Below are 15495 nucleotides of genomic sequence, written 5' to 3'. Positions count from 1 at the left end.
AAAAAGTTATCGCGCGTTTTGTTACATGTACTTACGAAATATGCGGGAAACCTCTTATTTACATCTACAATACATGGTAGAGAGGCACGTAATCAACCTCCGTGGAGGAAAAAAGCAACTATTCTTCTGATTACTTATCCTCGCACAAGTATGCGTGCGTGCGTGCGTGCGTGCGTGCGTGCGCACGAAAAACACAAAAAAGCGGAGAAGGCTAATAAGAAGAAAGAGAAAGAGAGAAAAAGATAGCAAGAAAAGAGAGAAGTAAAATCTTTTCAGAAGAGATTTGGCAAAAAGAAGATAAAGCAAGTAAAAGTACATACAAGAGCAAGAACATTTGCCCGCTCTCACCCTTAAATTTTCGCTCTCTTCCCCTCCCCCCCTTTCTCTCTCTCTCTCTCTCTCTCTCTCTCTTTCTTTCTATATTTCTTTCTTTCTGCCGATCGACGGAAGCTACAGGCAGCATTTCGCTATAGACATAACTCGGACCATGAGCCACGAGCCACGAGTCACGCGGACCTGCCCGATGCCAACATCCAGCACGCGACAAGACGATACTGTCACCTTCTCCCCTTCTCATTCTCATTCTCTCCCTCTCATTCCACTTCGCGCTTTCGCGCTTGCTCTCTTTCTCTTTCCCCTCTGGCTTGGACGTACACACACGCGCTACGTGCATACACGACGCGTACGCTCGAGCGGAGTAGACACGGGCACGGGCGGTGGCAGAGAGAATACGGGGGACCTGACCAAAAGCAAAGCCCGTAACCCCCGTTTGCAGGCCGAGCCCACTTCAGACACGCCGTGTCCTCCGCGTGGTCCACATCATCCTGCGCCGACAATCTCTCCTTTTCTCACGTTCTTTCTCTTCGCGTTTTCTCTCTTTCTCGTTTTCTCTGTTTCTCCCCGTTTGCGCGCGTGGTGTATCCTTCGCTACGCTCTCGCGCCCTCGCTGTGCTCTACTCTCTAGTATCTGTGCTCTCCCGCGTTTCTCCCTCTTGCCTCCGCCTCTCGTCGACGTTCCTCATCCTTCTTCTCGGGCGCGTTTGCCGAGTGGCCGATTGCAGTCGTCCACCGCGGGTTTGCCTTTGCGTCGTCTGTCGCCAGCCTGCCACTCCGTTGGCTACCAGGAGTAGCTGTACGTGCTCTGCCGACTCGAATGGAAGGTCGGATATGTTGGGAACAAGAAGAAGAAGTCGAGATTGAGAGCATGACTGCGACTTTCAATCAAACAAGCAAAACAAACGGCTTTCCTTGAACGACTACTGGAAGTTGAACGCTTGGTTATCAGCGATTCCAACTACAGTTGAAGTGCAGCAACGATGCGAAGAGATTGTTAAAAAAACAGAAGAGTTTTCCACGAGGACTTTAGCGTTAGCCTTTTCTCTACAGAGGAGGCTTGATTGTGACAACTTCTAATAAGATTATCTTCTCGAAATCAGGATATTTCTACTATGATTGTCGCGATCATAACGATCAGTTCAAGTATTGTTTTGTTCATAAAATAGTGTTAAGTCACGACCTTGACAATTAATCAGATTTCGAAGAGAATAAAAAATGAGCATCTGATGATTTTGGACCAATTTTATGAGGGAATGAATAAAAGAACATTCATCTCACGGAGGCTTCACTAAGAACAGCTGATTGCATATTTTCGCGCGATTATCGGAGCAGAATAAAATTAAAAAGGAGAGAACAGAACATTCGGACAGAAACGCAGTGATAAGAGTATCATCGGTTCTTATAGCAGGAAAGTGATTGTTGAAATAACTTTTCTGCTGTCTGACTGACTTGTACACGTAAGCGTACTATTATATAGTCGGCCTTTCTTTCTTTCTTTCTATCTTTTTTTCTTTCTCTCTCTCTCTCTCTCTCTCTCTCTTTTCTCTGTCTGTTTTTGGCTCTCCGGCTTTTGTGTCATATTTACATCCATTACCGTGAAAACGCAAAATCACTTCCTACGTGAATTGTGCGCGTGTCGTATGTCAAAACGACGAAACATCTCAACAAATTGTCTCGTTTCAAATTGAAGTGTGGCGACGTAAACTCGTATAATGTTGATAAACTGAAGCGGAACGACAACGAAGAGAGAACCGAAATGAGCACGATATCTTTGTAATTAAGCATATCTTTGTAAGCTACTTCGTGCACGAAGAGGATCTTCGAGAAAAACTGATGTCATTCAAAATCTAAGGAGTACTTTAGAAATTACCTAACATCATAAAAATCAACAGGTAAGTTTATAATAATTTAATTCACTCTTTGCTTCAGCTGTTTGAGTTACAGTTTTTCTAGTCATTCTGAACGGAATTGGATTTTTCTTGGAGTTTGCGAAATGTTCAAAAGTTATTTTACTCGTCAGTATCGTTCCCGAATTTTTTCATAAAATTCAATCAGAAAAATTTTGATAAAAAATGAATAACTGTTTTAAATTAGACGGAAACGTCGCGAGAGTTAGTCTCACGATGTTCCTACATTCAAAGCTTCATCTGCCACGATGTTAGCAATAATAATTTTTTAATCTAAAATAAATTATATTTTTGAACGTAATTTTACACGTGTATAAATGATACACGTATTTGTCTCACACGCGCAGTATTTTACATTAAAATGTCAATTTCCATTGATATATTTATCGACACTTATTGAAAATATATGATAATAGACAGAATCCTCTACGATTTTTGTTCAACAGGATTAACGAGATCTTTGGAAAGAGAAGAAAGAGGAGAGATAGAGATAAATAGAAATAGAAATAGATAGATAGATAGATAGATAGATAGATAGATAGATAGATAGATAGATAGATAGATAGATAGAGAAAGACACATTAGACAAATTAAAATCATTGTAGCACCGTTACACATGCCTATGACGCAATATGAAAATCACTAGTGCTAATTATGCGATAATGATCCGACAACGCGAGGGAGTCGACAAGGTGCGGGACCGTGAGACGAAAAAAAACCGACAAGGAAATCACAAGGCTATATTTCATGAACGTGAACGAATCCCGTGACTACGGCAGCGGCCGTGGAAGGAAAGGATATATACATATACTTATTCGGTCGTGGAATAAACGATAAATAGTAAAGTTTCTTATAAAGCAACAAAGCTCTCTCTTTCTTTCTCTTTATTTCTTCTTCTTCTTCTTCTTCTTCTTCTTCTTCTTCTTCTTCTTCTTCTTCTTCTTTTCTCGACAAGTACGGTGGTACTTTAGCACGCCATCGCTTCATTTTAAATGCAAATTCGTTTGGGTGGCGTGAACCACAGCGGCCCGAATTATTCTAATTACCCTCTTTCCCTCTTCCCTCAACTCCTTACCTTTCACCCGCACTTCTTGCCAATCTTTCTTACCACGCTCTATGCTCTCGAAAGCTTATTTGTCACTTCGATACAAAGATCGAGAAATCTTAAATCCTATTTTCAAGTAGAATAGTCAGTGTTGTTTATAAATTGACGATTAAGATAATGTTTAGTACAATGTGATTGTCAAAGAATAATTAAGTAAGAATGTATTTATAAATAAGATAATCAGTGTTAATCTTGAAAATTGTTGCAGAAAGTTCAAATGTATATACTGTACTATACAATCGAACCGTGATGACGATTGAAATCTATAAATTTGTAGTATATACTTATGTTATATTATACACATTTGTCGTTTAACTTCTCTGTAGTGAAATTTTTCCATTGCAGTAAATTGCTATAAAATAATTAGATTAACTATTGACAAGAAAACAAGTATTATTATCGACGAGCTACGAGAAAAAGTAATCGATGCAAGGTAACCGCTTCGAGTGCGCAAGTAAACGTGCAAAGTGTACTGGAAACGAGTGTAGATTATCGCGAATAACGTGTTCACGATTTGAGCGAGATGTCGTGCGCATGTAGGCCTAATATATTCAGATTTTTATGGCTGGTATCAGGGAGTGATATGGCGGTAGGTCGGTTGGTCCACCTTCCGGGCCCTTTCTTTCTCTCCACCGTCGACACCCGTTCTCTCGACGGTGATCACCGTTACAACGAAGCCTTCTTTCACGTACAACTTAAAGCGTGCGGAGAGAGTAACCTAATGAATAAACAAAAACTAGATTTTGCTTATATATAGGGCTATATATATATATACATATGTGTACGTAAAAGCGTGACCTCTTACCACCAATTTATATATCTCGACTCCGCGGTTCTCAAATCGACATGAATCTTTTTTTTACTGTCAAAAAGATAAGACTACAAATTAAGAAATAGAGAAAAATAATCATTTTCTCTTGTATATTTTAATTTGCATTAATTATAGAGGAAATATATAGTTACTAAAACTATAAAAATGATTTTATTTTATTCGGAGAGTGACGTGCAGAGTGACGTAAAATCACGCGTACATCATGGTTGCACTCGTTTACGACGTCGAGGAGAACAAACGAAAAAGGAAAGGCATGCGTGGGACACGTGTTCGCAAGAGTAACATCAACAAAACACGTGGCATGCGAGAAACGCGACGCTCTGACTTGTCGTGGCCAGGATCGTTTGATTTATAATAATCGTTCAATGCTCATTACGAGAGTCTTTATCCTCGTGAGATACAGACCAATCGAATTGCCAGCTAGCATTTTTGTCGAATCACATTTCTCTTCCCCCTCCTTTTCTTTCTTTTTCTAATTTCGTTGAAAAAAAAAAACCAAAAAGCTCATGTGCTCTTTGTCACTTGTTGTCGTCATTGTCGAAATCGACTAATATGATCGTAATTCATATAATAAGTACTCAATCTTAACATTTTGACTCGCTCTGCAATAAATTGTTTGTATTTTTTAAACAATAATTTAAACATTTGTTTTTTAACTTTAATATTTGATGCTGCTGATATTGCTCTGATATTTGTTTTTACTTTCCGAAAGCTAAAAATATTTTAGTTTAAATGATGGATTTTCCGAAAAAAAATTTTATAAAGGAAAGTATACAAAGAGAAAAATTAGAAAGTAGAAATACTATATTTTTGTCAAAAGCTTAAAGGATAATAGAGTCTCTCGATCGAGACGCAATATAAAGTAGCAATCCAGAAAAAATCAAATACCTACATACATATATTATTGCGACGACACGATGATGATTAGACTTGAAAAAAATGAGGTTTCGTCAAGGCTCTGAACGGCATAGCCATTTTGCTTATATGGATACCGCGTGTAACGTATGTAATAGTTACATCAGATTAGAGCTTAGGTCAGAGAAGGGTGCGAGCGTGTAACCAGGTCTAATGTAAGGCTAAGCATCGAATCAAGGGGGTAAAGGCATATCGTATTTATTACAAGTACACCTCGAAGTACGTGTCGCGCTGTATGCACTCATGTATACATGCGCGCGCGTGTGCACACAGGTATACACCTGCACGAAGGAAAGCAAGGGTAACGACGAAGTAAGGAGGTGCGGTGGTCGCACAAGGGCGGGCAAGGGGTGGTTCGATAATCGTGCATTAATTTGCATCACAAAGTACACGCCACCCGCCACGCTACGCACGCATTCCACGTAGTTTTCCGCTCGCTCTTTCTTCTCAGTGCGAGTTCTCAAATCGTAATTTCTACCGTTTCGGTGATCACACATTTGTGGTGAACATATCCGGTCAAAAGACGGAATTGTCAAAAAGATTAGTCTGATGAGTAATAACAGTAACTATACAAAAATATCTATTAAGTGATATAATTTTCTTGTAGAAAATAATCTATAGGTATGCCACATACTTAATTATATTAATATTTTATAATCTCTGCAAAATAATTTATGTATATGTATAATTAACGCAAGAATGAAAAAATATGAAAGTAAAGTATTATTAATGCTCTCGGAGAACGGTCGCACCGATTTCTAGACTATCTACTCAGGAATGAGAGTCACGGTTAGCGTCTACCAGCAATATTTTGCGGCGCTTCGGCTTATCGGTACGATTGCATATTTAAGGGTTGCCATGTCAAGCGTCAAGCGCGCCCTTTGAATACATTTAAATTCATTAACGGCGAAGGCTATACTCCCGCTATATACTCTATAATACATCTTACGGCAAGAACACGCATACACGCTATGTATACGTGCCTGAAATACGTCACCGATGAATCTAACACGGCGATGCGCACTATGTTTCATGTTGTACGTATTGATATGACTTATAGTTTGTTGTTGAACTTTAATGAGCATGTATATTCTTCTGTTTCAGATATAACAACAGTGATCGCTCGTCATCATGCCGCACACTGGTAAGTACGCGCGTACATTTGCTCTCTTTTTATTCAGATTGATTAACTTTTTTATTGCACAAACGTATTAATCATATGTCTAATTACAATGAAAGTTTATCAACTTTTTTTTCTGTTACCGACCAAACCTAATCCAACTCGGCACCTTTGTAGTTTGTTTGTGTATTTAAAAGTGAACTTGATCATGTTTCTCTCTGCTTTATTTTACTCTTATTATATGTACTTTTTAAAGAGAGTAATTGTTTCAATTATTTTCAATTTTTGTCAGCTTTTCTAAATTCTTAATTTGCGTCAACAAAAAGAAAAAGAACACTTTAACAATTAAACAGAATTAAGTTTTGAAATGCATCGATATATCAAGAGTATTGTTAACAAGAATGTATTTAGAAGACGATTTTATCAGGAACTTTGATGAGCGTCTTCGCAGATTCAGAGTAGTCTCTTAGTTATCAACGGAAGTTCATGTATTACGTATGATATCTTTTAAATATCAGCACATCTCAATCACAGATAATCATTAAAGGATAAAAGCTTAATAATAGCCGCTGTAAACTATCTTTTTTAATATATTTTATTTCGAACATATTTCTTGCATGCGTTCTTTTAAGACAAATGATGACAAAGTCTGATAGCGCGATAGTTGAATAGTGACTGAAACGTGTCAATTCGCGAGATATGTTACTCGACATTTGGTACGTCATTGCGATTATCGGCGCGACGTGCTCACCCTCATCAGGGAGAAAAAATCTGTTAACATGGACGAATTGTGATTATAGGCAGACAGGCAGGCAAGCAAGCAAGCAGGCAGGCAGGCAGGCAGGCAGGCAGGCAGGCAGGCAAGCAGGCAGGTGTAGAGAGTTTGGTTAGAGCCTAAATGGCCAACGCGAGATAGCGATCGTTGTGGCTCGCATTAGCCGACTAATTCTAAGCTAACCAGTATTATATCTCGGAGATATCCCTTTATGCACTTGTGATCTCGAAAAAACCTTATGTTTGTCCTTTGCATAAATGAGCAATTCGTATTATTTACTGCAGCGTATGTGATGGAGAATATGTGTCGCTAACATGTGATTCCGTTATTTTGCGGATCTTCCAGATTTGCACTTAGATAAAGATGCCATTTCGGCCAGTTTTTGCTATAATAATAACTTGGCCCGCCGTGTTTGTCGCTTTGTGTCGCATCCGTCTTCTGCCGTCCAAAGTACATAGCGTGTGTAATTTGCACATTTTCGTGTCACAAATTGGTGGTCTTAACGGAAAAAAAGTAAATGACACTAAAAGATAAATACTTAATTAAATAAGAATTATCCTGAATAAATGTTATTCTCTTATTGTTAGCGTACAAAACTTTGCATTTTGAACTTTGCAGTTTTCATCATTACCACTTCTATAAGATTATTTTAGCCAATAACTTTCTCGCTTATTTATTTATCTATTTGAGAAAAAATCTCTGTTACAGTAAATATGCAAAATCAAAGCCAATTTGAACAAAGAATATAGCCATTAATGAATAAAGCGCATGCAAGCACGCAACACGCGCATTTCCTAAAAGTAATTTCTCCCTCAAAAATAAGTCAAGATCGATCTTAGCGGCTGTGTCTTTTCGTCTTTTTTTTTAACCGACAGACCCTTAAATTATCCAATAAAGACAATCCGTCACGCCTTCAACTGATGGTTATTATCAGCATTTCCTTTTTGTACGAGTCCGTTGCCTGTAAATATCGCGTTTGTTCACGCTTGCGACAAAACCATGGTAATGTTTTCTTTCGCACTTTTAATCATAAGCATAATGACTTCTTTGCAAATTGCGCATTTATTTAATTTAATGGAAAGGGAAAGACACACATGAAATTCCTCATTGAGCATGTGCGCGCGTTGCATGTAGACAGAAATAATTATATCTGTGATCGGCTTTTCTCGAAGAAAAGTTTTTCGTAAAAATTTCTTCAGAAAATAAATATTACGGAAATAATCGCAGAGTCGTTTGTCATGTAAGTCCATAAAATGTCAAATAATGTTCAAATTCGAGGAACACATATAACGTGAGATAAATCGACTAAAACGTTTTTCTTTGGTCAGAATACCTGGTCGATCGAGATCATTATTTCTTAAGCTAGTCTGGAACTGTCGGCATCAGTGATCGAGGTAATGACATAATTAGTCGGTGCGGATGATAATTAGCGATCGTCCTGGTATGCGCAGTTCGTACATCCAGATACATCTCTCTATGTGAAGGCGCGTGATACGATTTATATAAAACGCTCGCGGCATTTATTTTCACTCTTTTTCGTCCTCTTATGGCTTTAAGAACGAGAGATCGTCGTTAGTAAACGCCGCTTCTGCGAGAGAAACCTTTTTCTTAGCTCCAATTACATAAAAAAAAAAAAAAGTTCAGGAATAAATCCGATTATCCTCTTTTACACTCCACGTTATTATATATTTGTTAAACACTTATTGCGTATATTCGATCGACGATTATTTTCACAGTGCTTCGATGGGAAACGCAAGAGACCGTTATTTAAACTTCTTAATCTCTTTAAACCTTTTTTTCTTTACTTTGCCTGCATTAACGTGTACAATTAATATATCATCGCATCGTCGCAATTTTTAACTTGTGTATTTGTTGTGTGTGTGCTACCATAACGGTTATGTAATTAAGATATATAGATTTTTTCAGATCAGAGTTTACGCTGTCAGCAGAGAAATGTTTGCCGGTTTAAATTTACGATTGGAACACTAATTAGAATGTCAGTCGAATGCTAATTGAAATTTCAATGGAATTTCGAGTCACTTATAAAATAATTATATCATTTACTAATCTCCGATGACGATACAGACTATCAAAACAATCTGAAATTTAAGGACATTTTGCTATACAAATAAGTTGAAATCGAGAATTTATAATACGGCTTTACTTTAATGGTAAAATTGCGTTTCGTATAATTTTGTTTCCGTCGTGCCAGAAGAGACGAACAGGAACTATCGTATAATTCACATTTTATTCAGCATCTTAATAATGCGCATCGGGGCGCTCGTGAATCGTTTAAACACTCGTTTTCGGTTGAACATAAAATCGGTGACTAATTGCCACTTTTTATTTGCTCAGAAAAATTTGCGGGGTATTACGGGTTTTACAAAATTTTTGATGAGATTATGCGATATCTTATGCGATATAATCGCGTGTGTAATGCATAAATAACTTGTCGTCTTCTTTGTGATTTAAACTTGCACACTGTGCATGTTTAAATCACTGTGCATGCACACGCTGAATACAAATTACATCGCCTGGCGTTCAATTTGGTGATTAAACATTTTATGGATGTAAATGTAAGAAAAATTAAACGCATCGTTTCTAAAAAACAAAAAATCAAAATATTTACCACTATACAAATATGTTCGTTTTTTATTAACTTTTATATTTTGTCGAAATAGATCAAAACTTCATTTTAAATCTTTATTACTATTATATTAATCTTTATCAGTTAGAGAACAGATATTTCAATGATACTCTAAAGCGGTCAAAATTTTATTACGCACAGAAGTTATTGACTACCATCACTACAATATCATTTCATTACATATTGGGAACTTTGTGAGCAAGATTTTTGGAGAATACGCGCGCTCTTAAATAAAATACTGACTCAGCGCAAACAGGAAGTAATTTGCGCGCGCTTCTTCATAAAAAAGGACAAAATAAAACTTTGACACGAAAAAATGTGTCCATGTCAAAAAGAGCAGTCCGCGCGCGCGCGCGTTGCACGTTTCAACGAATATTTAATATCTTTATCGCATAAATTTTCTTGTGAAAAAGTGTAGTCAAGTAGCATCATTAGTTGTATCTATACATTAATTATAAATAAACTTTGACGAGTGAACTCAAAGTTCACTGCGAGATTTTTTTCGTAAATAATATTACTAAAAATAATGATTAGATATGTTTTTTTTCCAAAAGAAAAAGAGAAAAAATAAAAAGAAAAAAGGTTTGTCCTTTTCTGTGATATGCGTCGCAACGATGTCATTAGAGCGCTAGTCAGGACCGCACACCAAAAAATGCACCTGCCGAGAGACCTTTTCGGACTGACCGCGCAAGCGCGCTATTACTGCAGATTTCGGTTCTTCCTTAAATCGATAAACACCTTTCGCAATGTTACTGCATCATCGCAAAATCTTAAATCTCAAACTGGCAACTTGAGCAGACCGGCGGGCGTCTTATCGTGTCATCATTATTTCGCTTTATTACTGCAATGACACGACTGACCGACTGTTCCAGGACAAGCCGGAGTGAATCAATTAGGCGGCGTCTTTGTGAACGGCAGGCCGTTGCCGGACTGCGTGCGCCAAAGGATCGTTCAGCTCGCCATGGTTGGCGTTAGACCGTGCGACATTTCTCGGCAGCTACTCGTGTCTCATGGCTGCGTCTCCAAGATACTCACGAGATTTTACGAGACGGGAAGTATTCGACCCGGTAGTATCGGTGGAAGCAAAACAAAGGTAAAACGCTATTCATACTGCAGAATTATCACAATACAGAATTAAGTAATATATAAAACAATGTTATTGAGTTCTTTTTCAAAATCAATTTGTATGATTGAACGTATGTAACAAAGTGTATTTATTTAAAAAAAAATTCATTTTTAAATTAAAATTGCATATTTGCTGCAATAAATGAACGGTAAGTAATAGTAGAGTTAAAAAGGGATTATCTCGGATTAGATCTGCAAAGATATGTGAAGACGAGCAATCGTCCATCTATATGTGTTAACGGACGACGGTACTGATGAGAGTCTCGCACAAAGTCGCACGTTCAAGTATTCCTGATGTGATTTTAAGTAAGGGCTATATTTTGACCGTGCGTGCAATTATCCAAACACCTTGCGACCGTGGCGCAGCATTTACATAATTTTATGGCTTTGCACGATTTTCTTGCTCGTACTACTATCGTACTAACTTTGCACGCCATCGAGCGATGTCTCGATATTAATCAATCTCTTGTCAATTGACATGGAAAAATTAACCTTTTATCGATCGACAAAGAAGTCGCGTCACCTTTTTTCGGTGTTTCGATCGCTCTGAAATCGATTCAATTTTATGAAATTATCATTGTTTGATTCAAATATAACAACAAAAAATTTCTCTGACACAAAGTAGATATTATTTAATATTTTTATTGTCAGCGAAATTTAACAATATGTTGTAGTTCGCGTCTCACACTCACTTTATTACTTACATGTCTGTTTCATACAATGGTTACTACTCGCAACGTCTACCTTTTCAAGAACATCGTTTGACCATCTTCTTTTTCTAAGGATGCTCGTCGCAAAACTGCACCGATTAACGCAGTGACGAGCTATGTACGCGTACTCATGCGATATCGCGTATACATATAGTGCCGCTAATGATACTATAATTGCACGATGTGTATATGTACAGGCAATTTCTTACACGTTACACTAGTCTTACCGAGAATGCGGCGCATCACTGTTACTTTCTGCGTGCGTTTCAGTTTAATGAATTTATTTTAATAACATCTGCGTCGGCGTGCATCGACCTTCTTTGAATTACACGAATACGAGTTTAATACTCTCCAGCAAGAATGAAAGAGAAGATAGAAAGAAAAAAGAAAAGACGTAGCTCGCCGTTAGGAACTTTAAAGAGAGCGTTTAAATTCCGGCTCGTGTGGCGGCACGATTACTCTCCGATGTGAATGATAATCATCATCTACCATTACCGTAGTTTAGTTTTATTTTATTTATACACGTCAAAATAGTCCCGTGGCAAAATAATGGTCGCGCGTTTAATACTGATCAGTTCTAAAGTCTATTAACTGTGTTCAGAGAAATTTTTGTTTTCGATTTTTTTCTGTTCTTTTTTTTTGCTTTTGTTTCTTTTTTGTGAAAATTGAAAAGAAATGTAGAGAGACAAGTGTGCATAAAAAATCACTTTTTTGCCTTGTACACGTGCAATGTATTTGCCCGCCCACCGTTGTCCGCACAAAAGATGTTCTCGAAATGATCGTTAGATAAGATGCTGGCTCGTCACTGTCCGCGTCTGTGAGTAGCTTTTACAACGATTGAACATTATTCCGATAATTAAATAATGGTTACTAGATAAACCCTTTGATTTGCTCGGGCAATATTAACTCTTCGAGCGTTCGAAAACCGGCATTTAATCGGCTTCTTTTATTCCCTCATGTCGATTTTCATCAAAGAAATATGTTCCGACTTTCTTGCTGAGTAACGAAAGATGAACATACATTGTCAAGATAACTCTTCATTTTGAGATTGCTCTTTTTATTTTGAGTCTGTTATTACAACTGTCCGCGCTCTTAGCGCGTATCTCACGATACTGCCCTTTGGTCACAATCTTCAGCGCAAATTCGATTTGCGTTTTTTCAAACTATATTTTATTTCTCAAGCGCTTCGTCTATTACTTGTATTTATCCCTTGTATTTACAATAAGATCTGATAGTAATATATTTAATTAAATTTAATTTCGAAAGAGATGCAATTCTTATAACGACGTCACAATCGTCTGTCCCGTGCATCGATGCATGATTGCACGATGCACGTTGGCGTGCAATCTCGTGAAATTAGTCTAGCAACTAGTATCGTCAGATCTACACGTGTACTCAAGTACGTAACATTTTCGAGGCATGTCCGCGTACTTTCTCCTATCTCTCTCTCTCTCTCTCTCTCTCTCTCTATATATATATATATATATATGTATATATATGTATATATATGTGTGCGTATCAGTGCAATACATGTCGAATAATAGACCAGCGGCACGACAGAGAAAATTGTTTCATAAAAGATGCACAGGCCACGTCAAAGTCGTGATAATAAAGTGGAACGTCAAGAAAAATATATCGTGTGCTACCACCGTCTCCAAGTTTCTTCTATATCAAGTAACAATATAACAATACTCAGATAATACACAGTGACGGGACGTACTTGTCGATGCTTTGTCCTATTTGTTTATCTTAGATTTGCAATTGCGAATTTCTTGAAAATCGTCAAGGGAATTCCATTTACCGTGGAATGATTATTGTCACGGCTTCGATTCGGGAAACATTCGTTATCTCGACGTACGATTCACACTCAACGATCGGACGTTTTTCTCCGTTTATCTGGCAATTAAGATCTTGCTCGTGGTATTGTCTCGAAATACACGTGTACGTGATCGTTCAAACGTATATTTTTTTTTATGCATGACTTAGCAACACTGGAACACCATGACAAATAGAAACAAATTGTAATTTGTTCTTTTAAAGAGAGCATAGAAAAACTTGGGTTTTAAATAATATTTTCTACTCTGTCTAACGTTTAGAGAGTTTATTGTATTTTGCAAATATTATGTAAATATGTTAGAATTTTTTTTTGTTGAATTTTATGATGTCTCAATTTTTACATATATATTCCGCTTTCTCTATGATAAGCGAAAGAAAACGCTGATTTGGTCGTCTCGTGTCCAACAATATCTCGCAGCCAAGAGGTGGGGTGAGAAAAAAATGAAACGAAAGGTGTCGACGATCATCATCATTCTTATCATTGACAAGCACGCGGGGACGCATGTAGCGAGGCGGGCAACTTGCGCGCGATAATTATCAAGTTGGTCAACCTGTTCACGTAGGCCGGTATACGCGGGTTATCTAACGTTTAGTGTGCCAGATGTCCATCCTGCCTGGCCAATTTCCTCCGACAGTCATACACGTACGTACACGTACACACATGTGCACGTGTCCGCGCTTCGATGTGCTCGAGCGGCGACGTGAGGGTTCGCACACATTAGGACGACGTACCGCCTATATAGTCGGACCCGGGGTAATTGTGGCAACGACGACGCGACGGAAGTGTCAGATTAGAATCTGAGATGCTCCCGGGAGCACGCAATGCTTGCCCTAACTCCCTCAAACTATTAAACCGCCCTCTCCGGGTCTCCTCGCTACTCCCGAGGTATAGTTCTTAAAACAACCCCGTCAGTCGTGTCTTCACCTGCGAGAACATTGTTTTTTACATAATAACAATAATTTATACTTGATAGCTTGATATTTTAGCAGAGTTTGCTTTGCATTTTTATTATCGTTTAAATCTGAAATACGTATGTACAAAAAAAGCAGTTTGTTGCTTCTGAATAATCTTGAAAAATTTCTCGCTAATTGTTTGTTGAGACATCGCATCGGATCGTATCAACGCAAAATGACAAGATATTGCTTCTTTGCAAAATGAATTTCCTGTGGGAACAGTATAATCGTTCGGATGATACTGTTTCATTTGACAATACATACGAGTACATTCCGCAAATAAAAAGAAACACGAACATCTGCACCAGACCCGTGAAGATAATCACCTTTTTTTCAACAATCTCGGTGCATCTCACTTGCACCACTTTTCTCGCCGCTCGTCCTCAAAGAAATCGGCGATCTTGAAATCTGGCCGGAATAATATTTCCATCACGTTAGCATAAAATTATCCGCGTGCCACATATATGTTACCATTTCATTAGCAAGTCAAATTGACCGTTTGGACTGTCAGATTTGAGCACCACTGGAGTCCCCTTTTGGAAGTACAACCAATGGTGAACCTTGTGGCAGTTAGCACCAGCCAACTTGATCTTTTGATGAAACGGTTACACTAAGAGAAATACATTAAAAAGTACTTACATTTTGCCACATCAAAAGGACTCTTCTCGCTATCTGTTACTGACGACCCTGTTATATTTTTTTTATTCTTTCTCTTATGAACGACATATGCGTGTACAATTCACTCGATTATAATATGATAATATTTGTGTTAATTTGTTGATGATGAGATAACGAACACAATTCGGCTCTCTTTCTCTCTCTTTCTCTCTTTTTTGTTTTCTCTTTCTTTTTCTTTCTATGTGTGTATAAAAAAGGCCATTTCACACATGTTATTGTAAGACGTTAACAAACGGAGCATAATGAGCATTAAATATGATTGACAAATATATACATGTATGTATATATATGTGTGTGTGTGTATATGTATACAGGGTGTCCCAGAATTGGTGTAACATCTCTCGTAGACAGGTAGAAGAAGTAAAACTGAGTCGACAAGCCCTATACCATTTTGCTAGATTCGCAATAGTTATCGAGATCTTAATTAACAAAGATCCGCGAATAAGCGTGCATCGGGCTGTCTTACGCGCGTAGGACAGCCCGGCGCGCTTCGTACGATTACATTTTAATATGTATATGTTATAGTATATGCTGTTATATTAGCTCCTCCCATAT

The 15495-nt window shown here is 37.9% G+C and overlaps 1 protein-coding gene across 2 annotated transcripts in view; it reads left to right on the top strand.

The window, feature by feature from the left end:
• The first annotated feature begins 848 nt into the window (after positions 1-848).
• Positions 849-15495, top strand: part of LOC109853386 (paired box protein Pax-9) — an 18244-nt gene continuing 3597 nt past the window's right edge. Inside the window, exons 1-4 of one of the 2 annotated variants that reach the window (XM_020425465.1) lie at positions 849-1793; positions 2027-2228; positions 6200-6239; positions 10510-10730. In XM_020425465.1, coding sequence (XP_020281054.1) covers positions 6227-6239; positions 10510-10730 — 234 coding nt within the window. In that variant the 5' untranslated portion in view covers positions 849-1793; positions 2027-2228; positions 6200-6226. Of the gene's footprint in view, positions 2229-6199; positions 6240-10509; positions 10731-15495 lie in introns of both variants that reach the window. The other variant, XM_020425464.1, reaches the window with a different exon arrangement.

The sequence above is a fragment of the Pseudomyrmex gracilis genome, unplaced genomic scaffold (genome assembly GCF_002006095.1).
Source record: "Pseudomyrmex gracilis isolate BER0280 unplaced genomic scaffold, ASM200609v1 scaffold_47, whole genome shotgun sequence".
In the NCBI taxonomy this organism is placed as follows: Eukaryota; Metazoa; Arthropoda; class Insecta; order Hymenoptera; family Formicidae; genus Pseudomyrmex; species Pseudomyrmex gracilis.
Note: the sequence above shows the minus strand (reverse complement) of the source record. Positions and strands in the feature narration are given on the sequence as shown.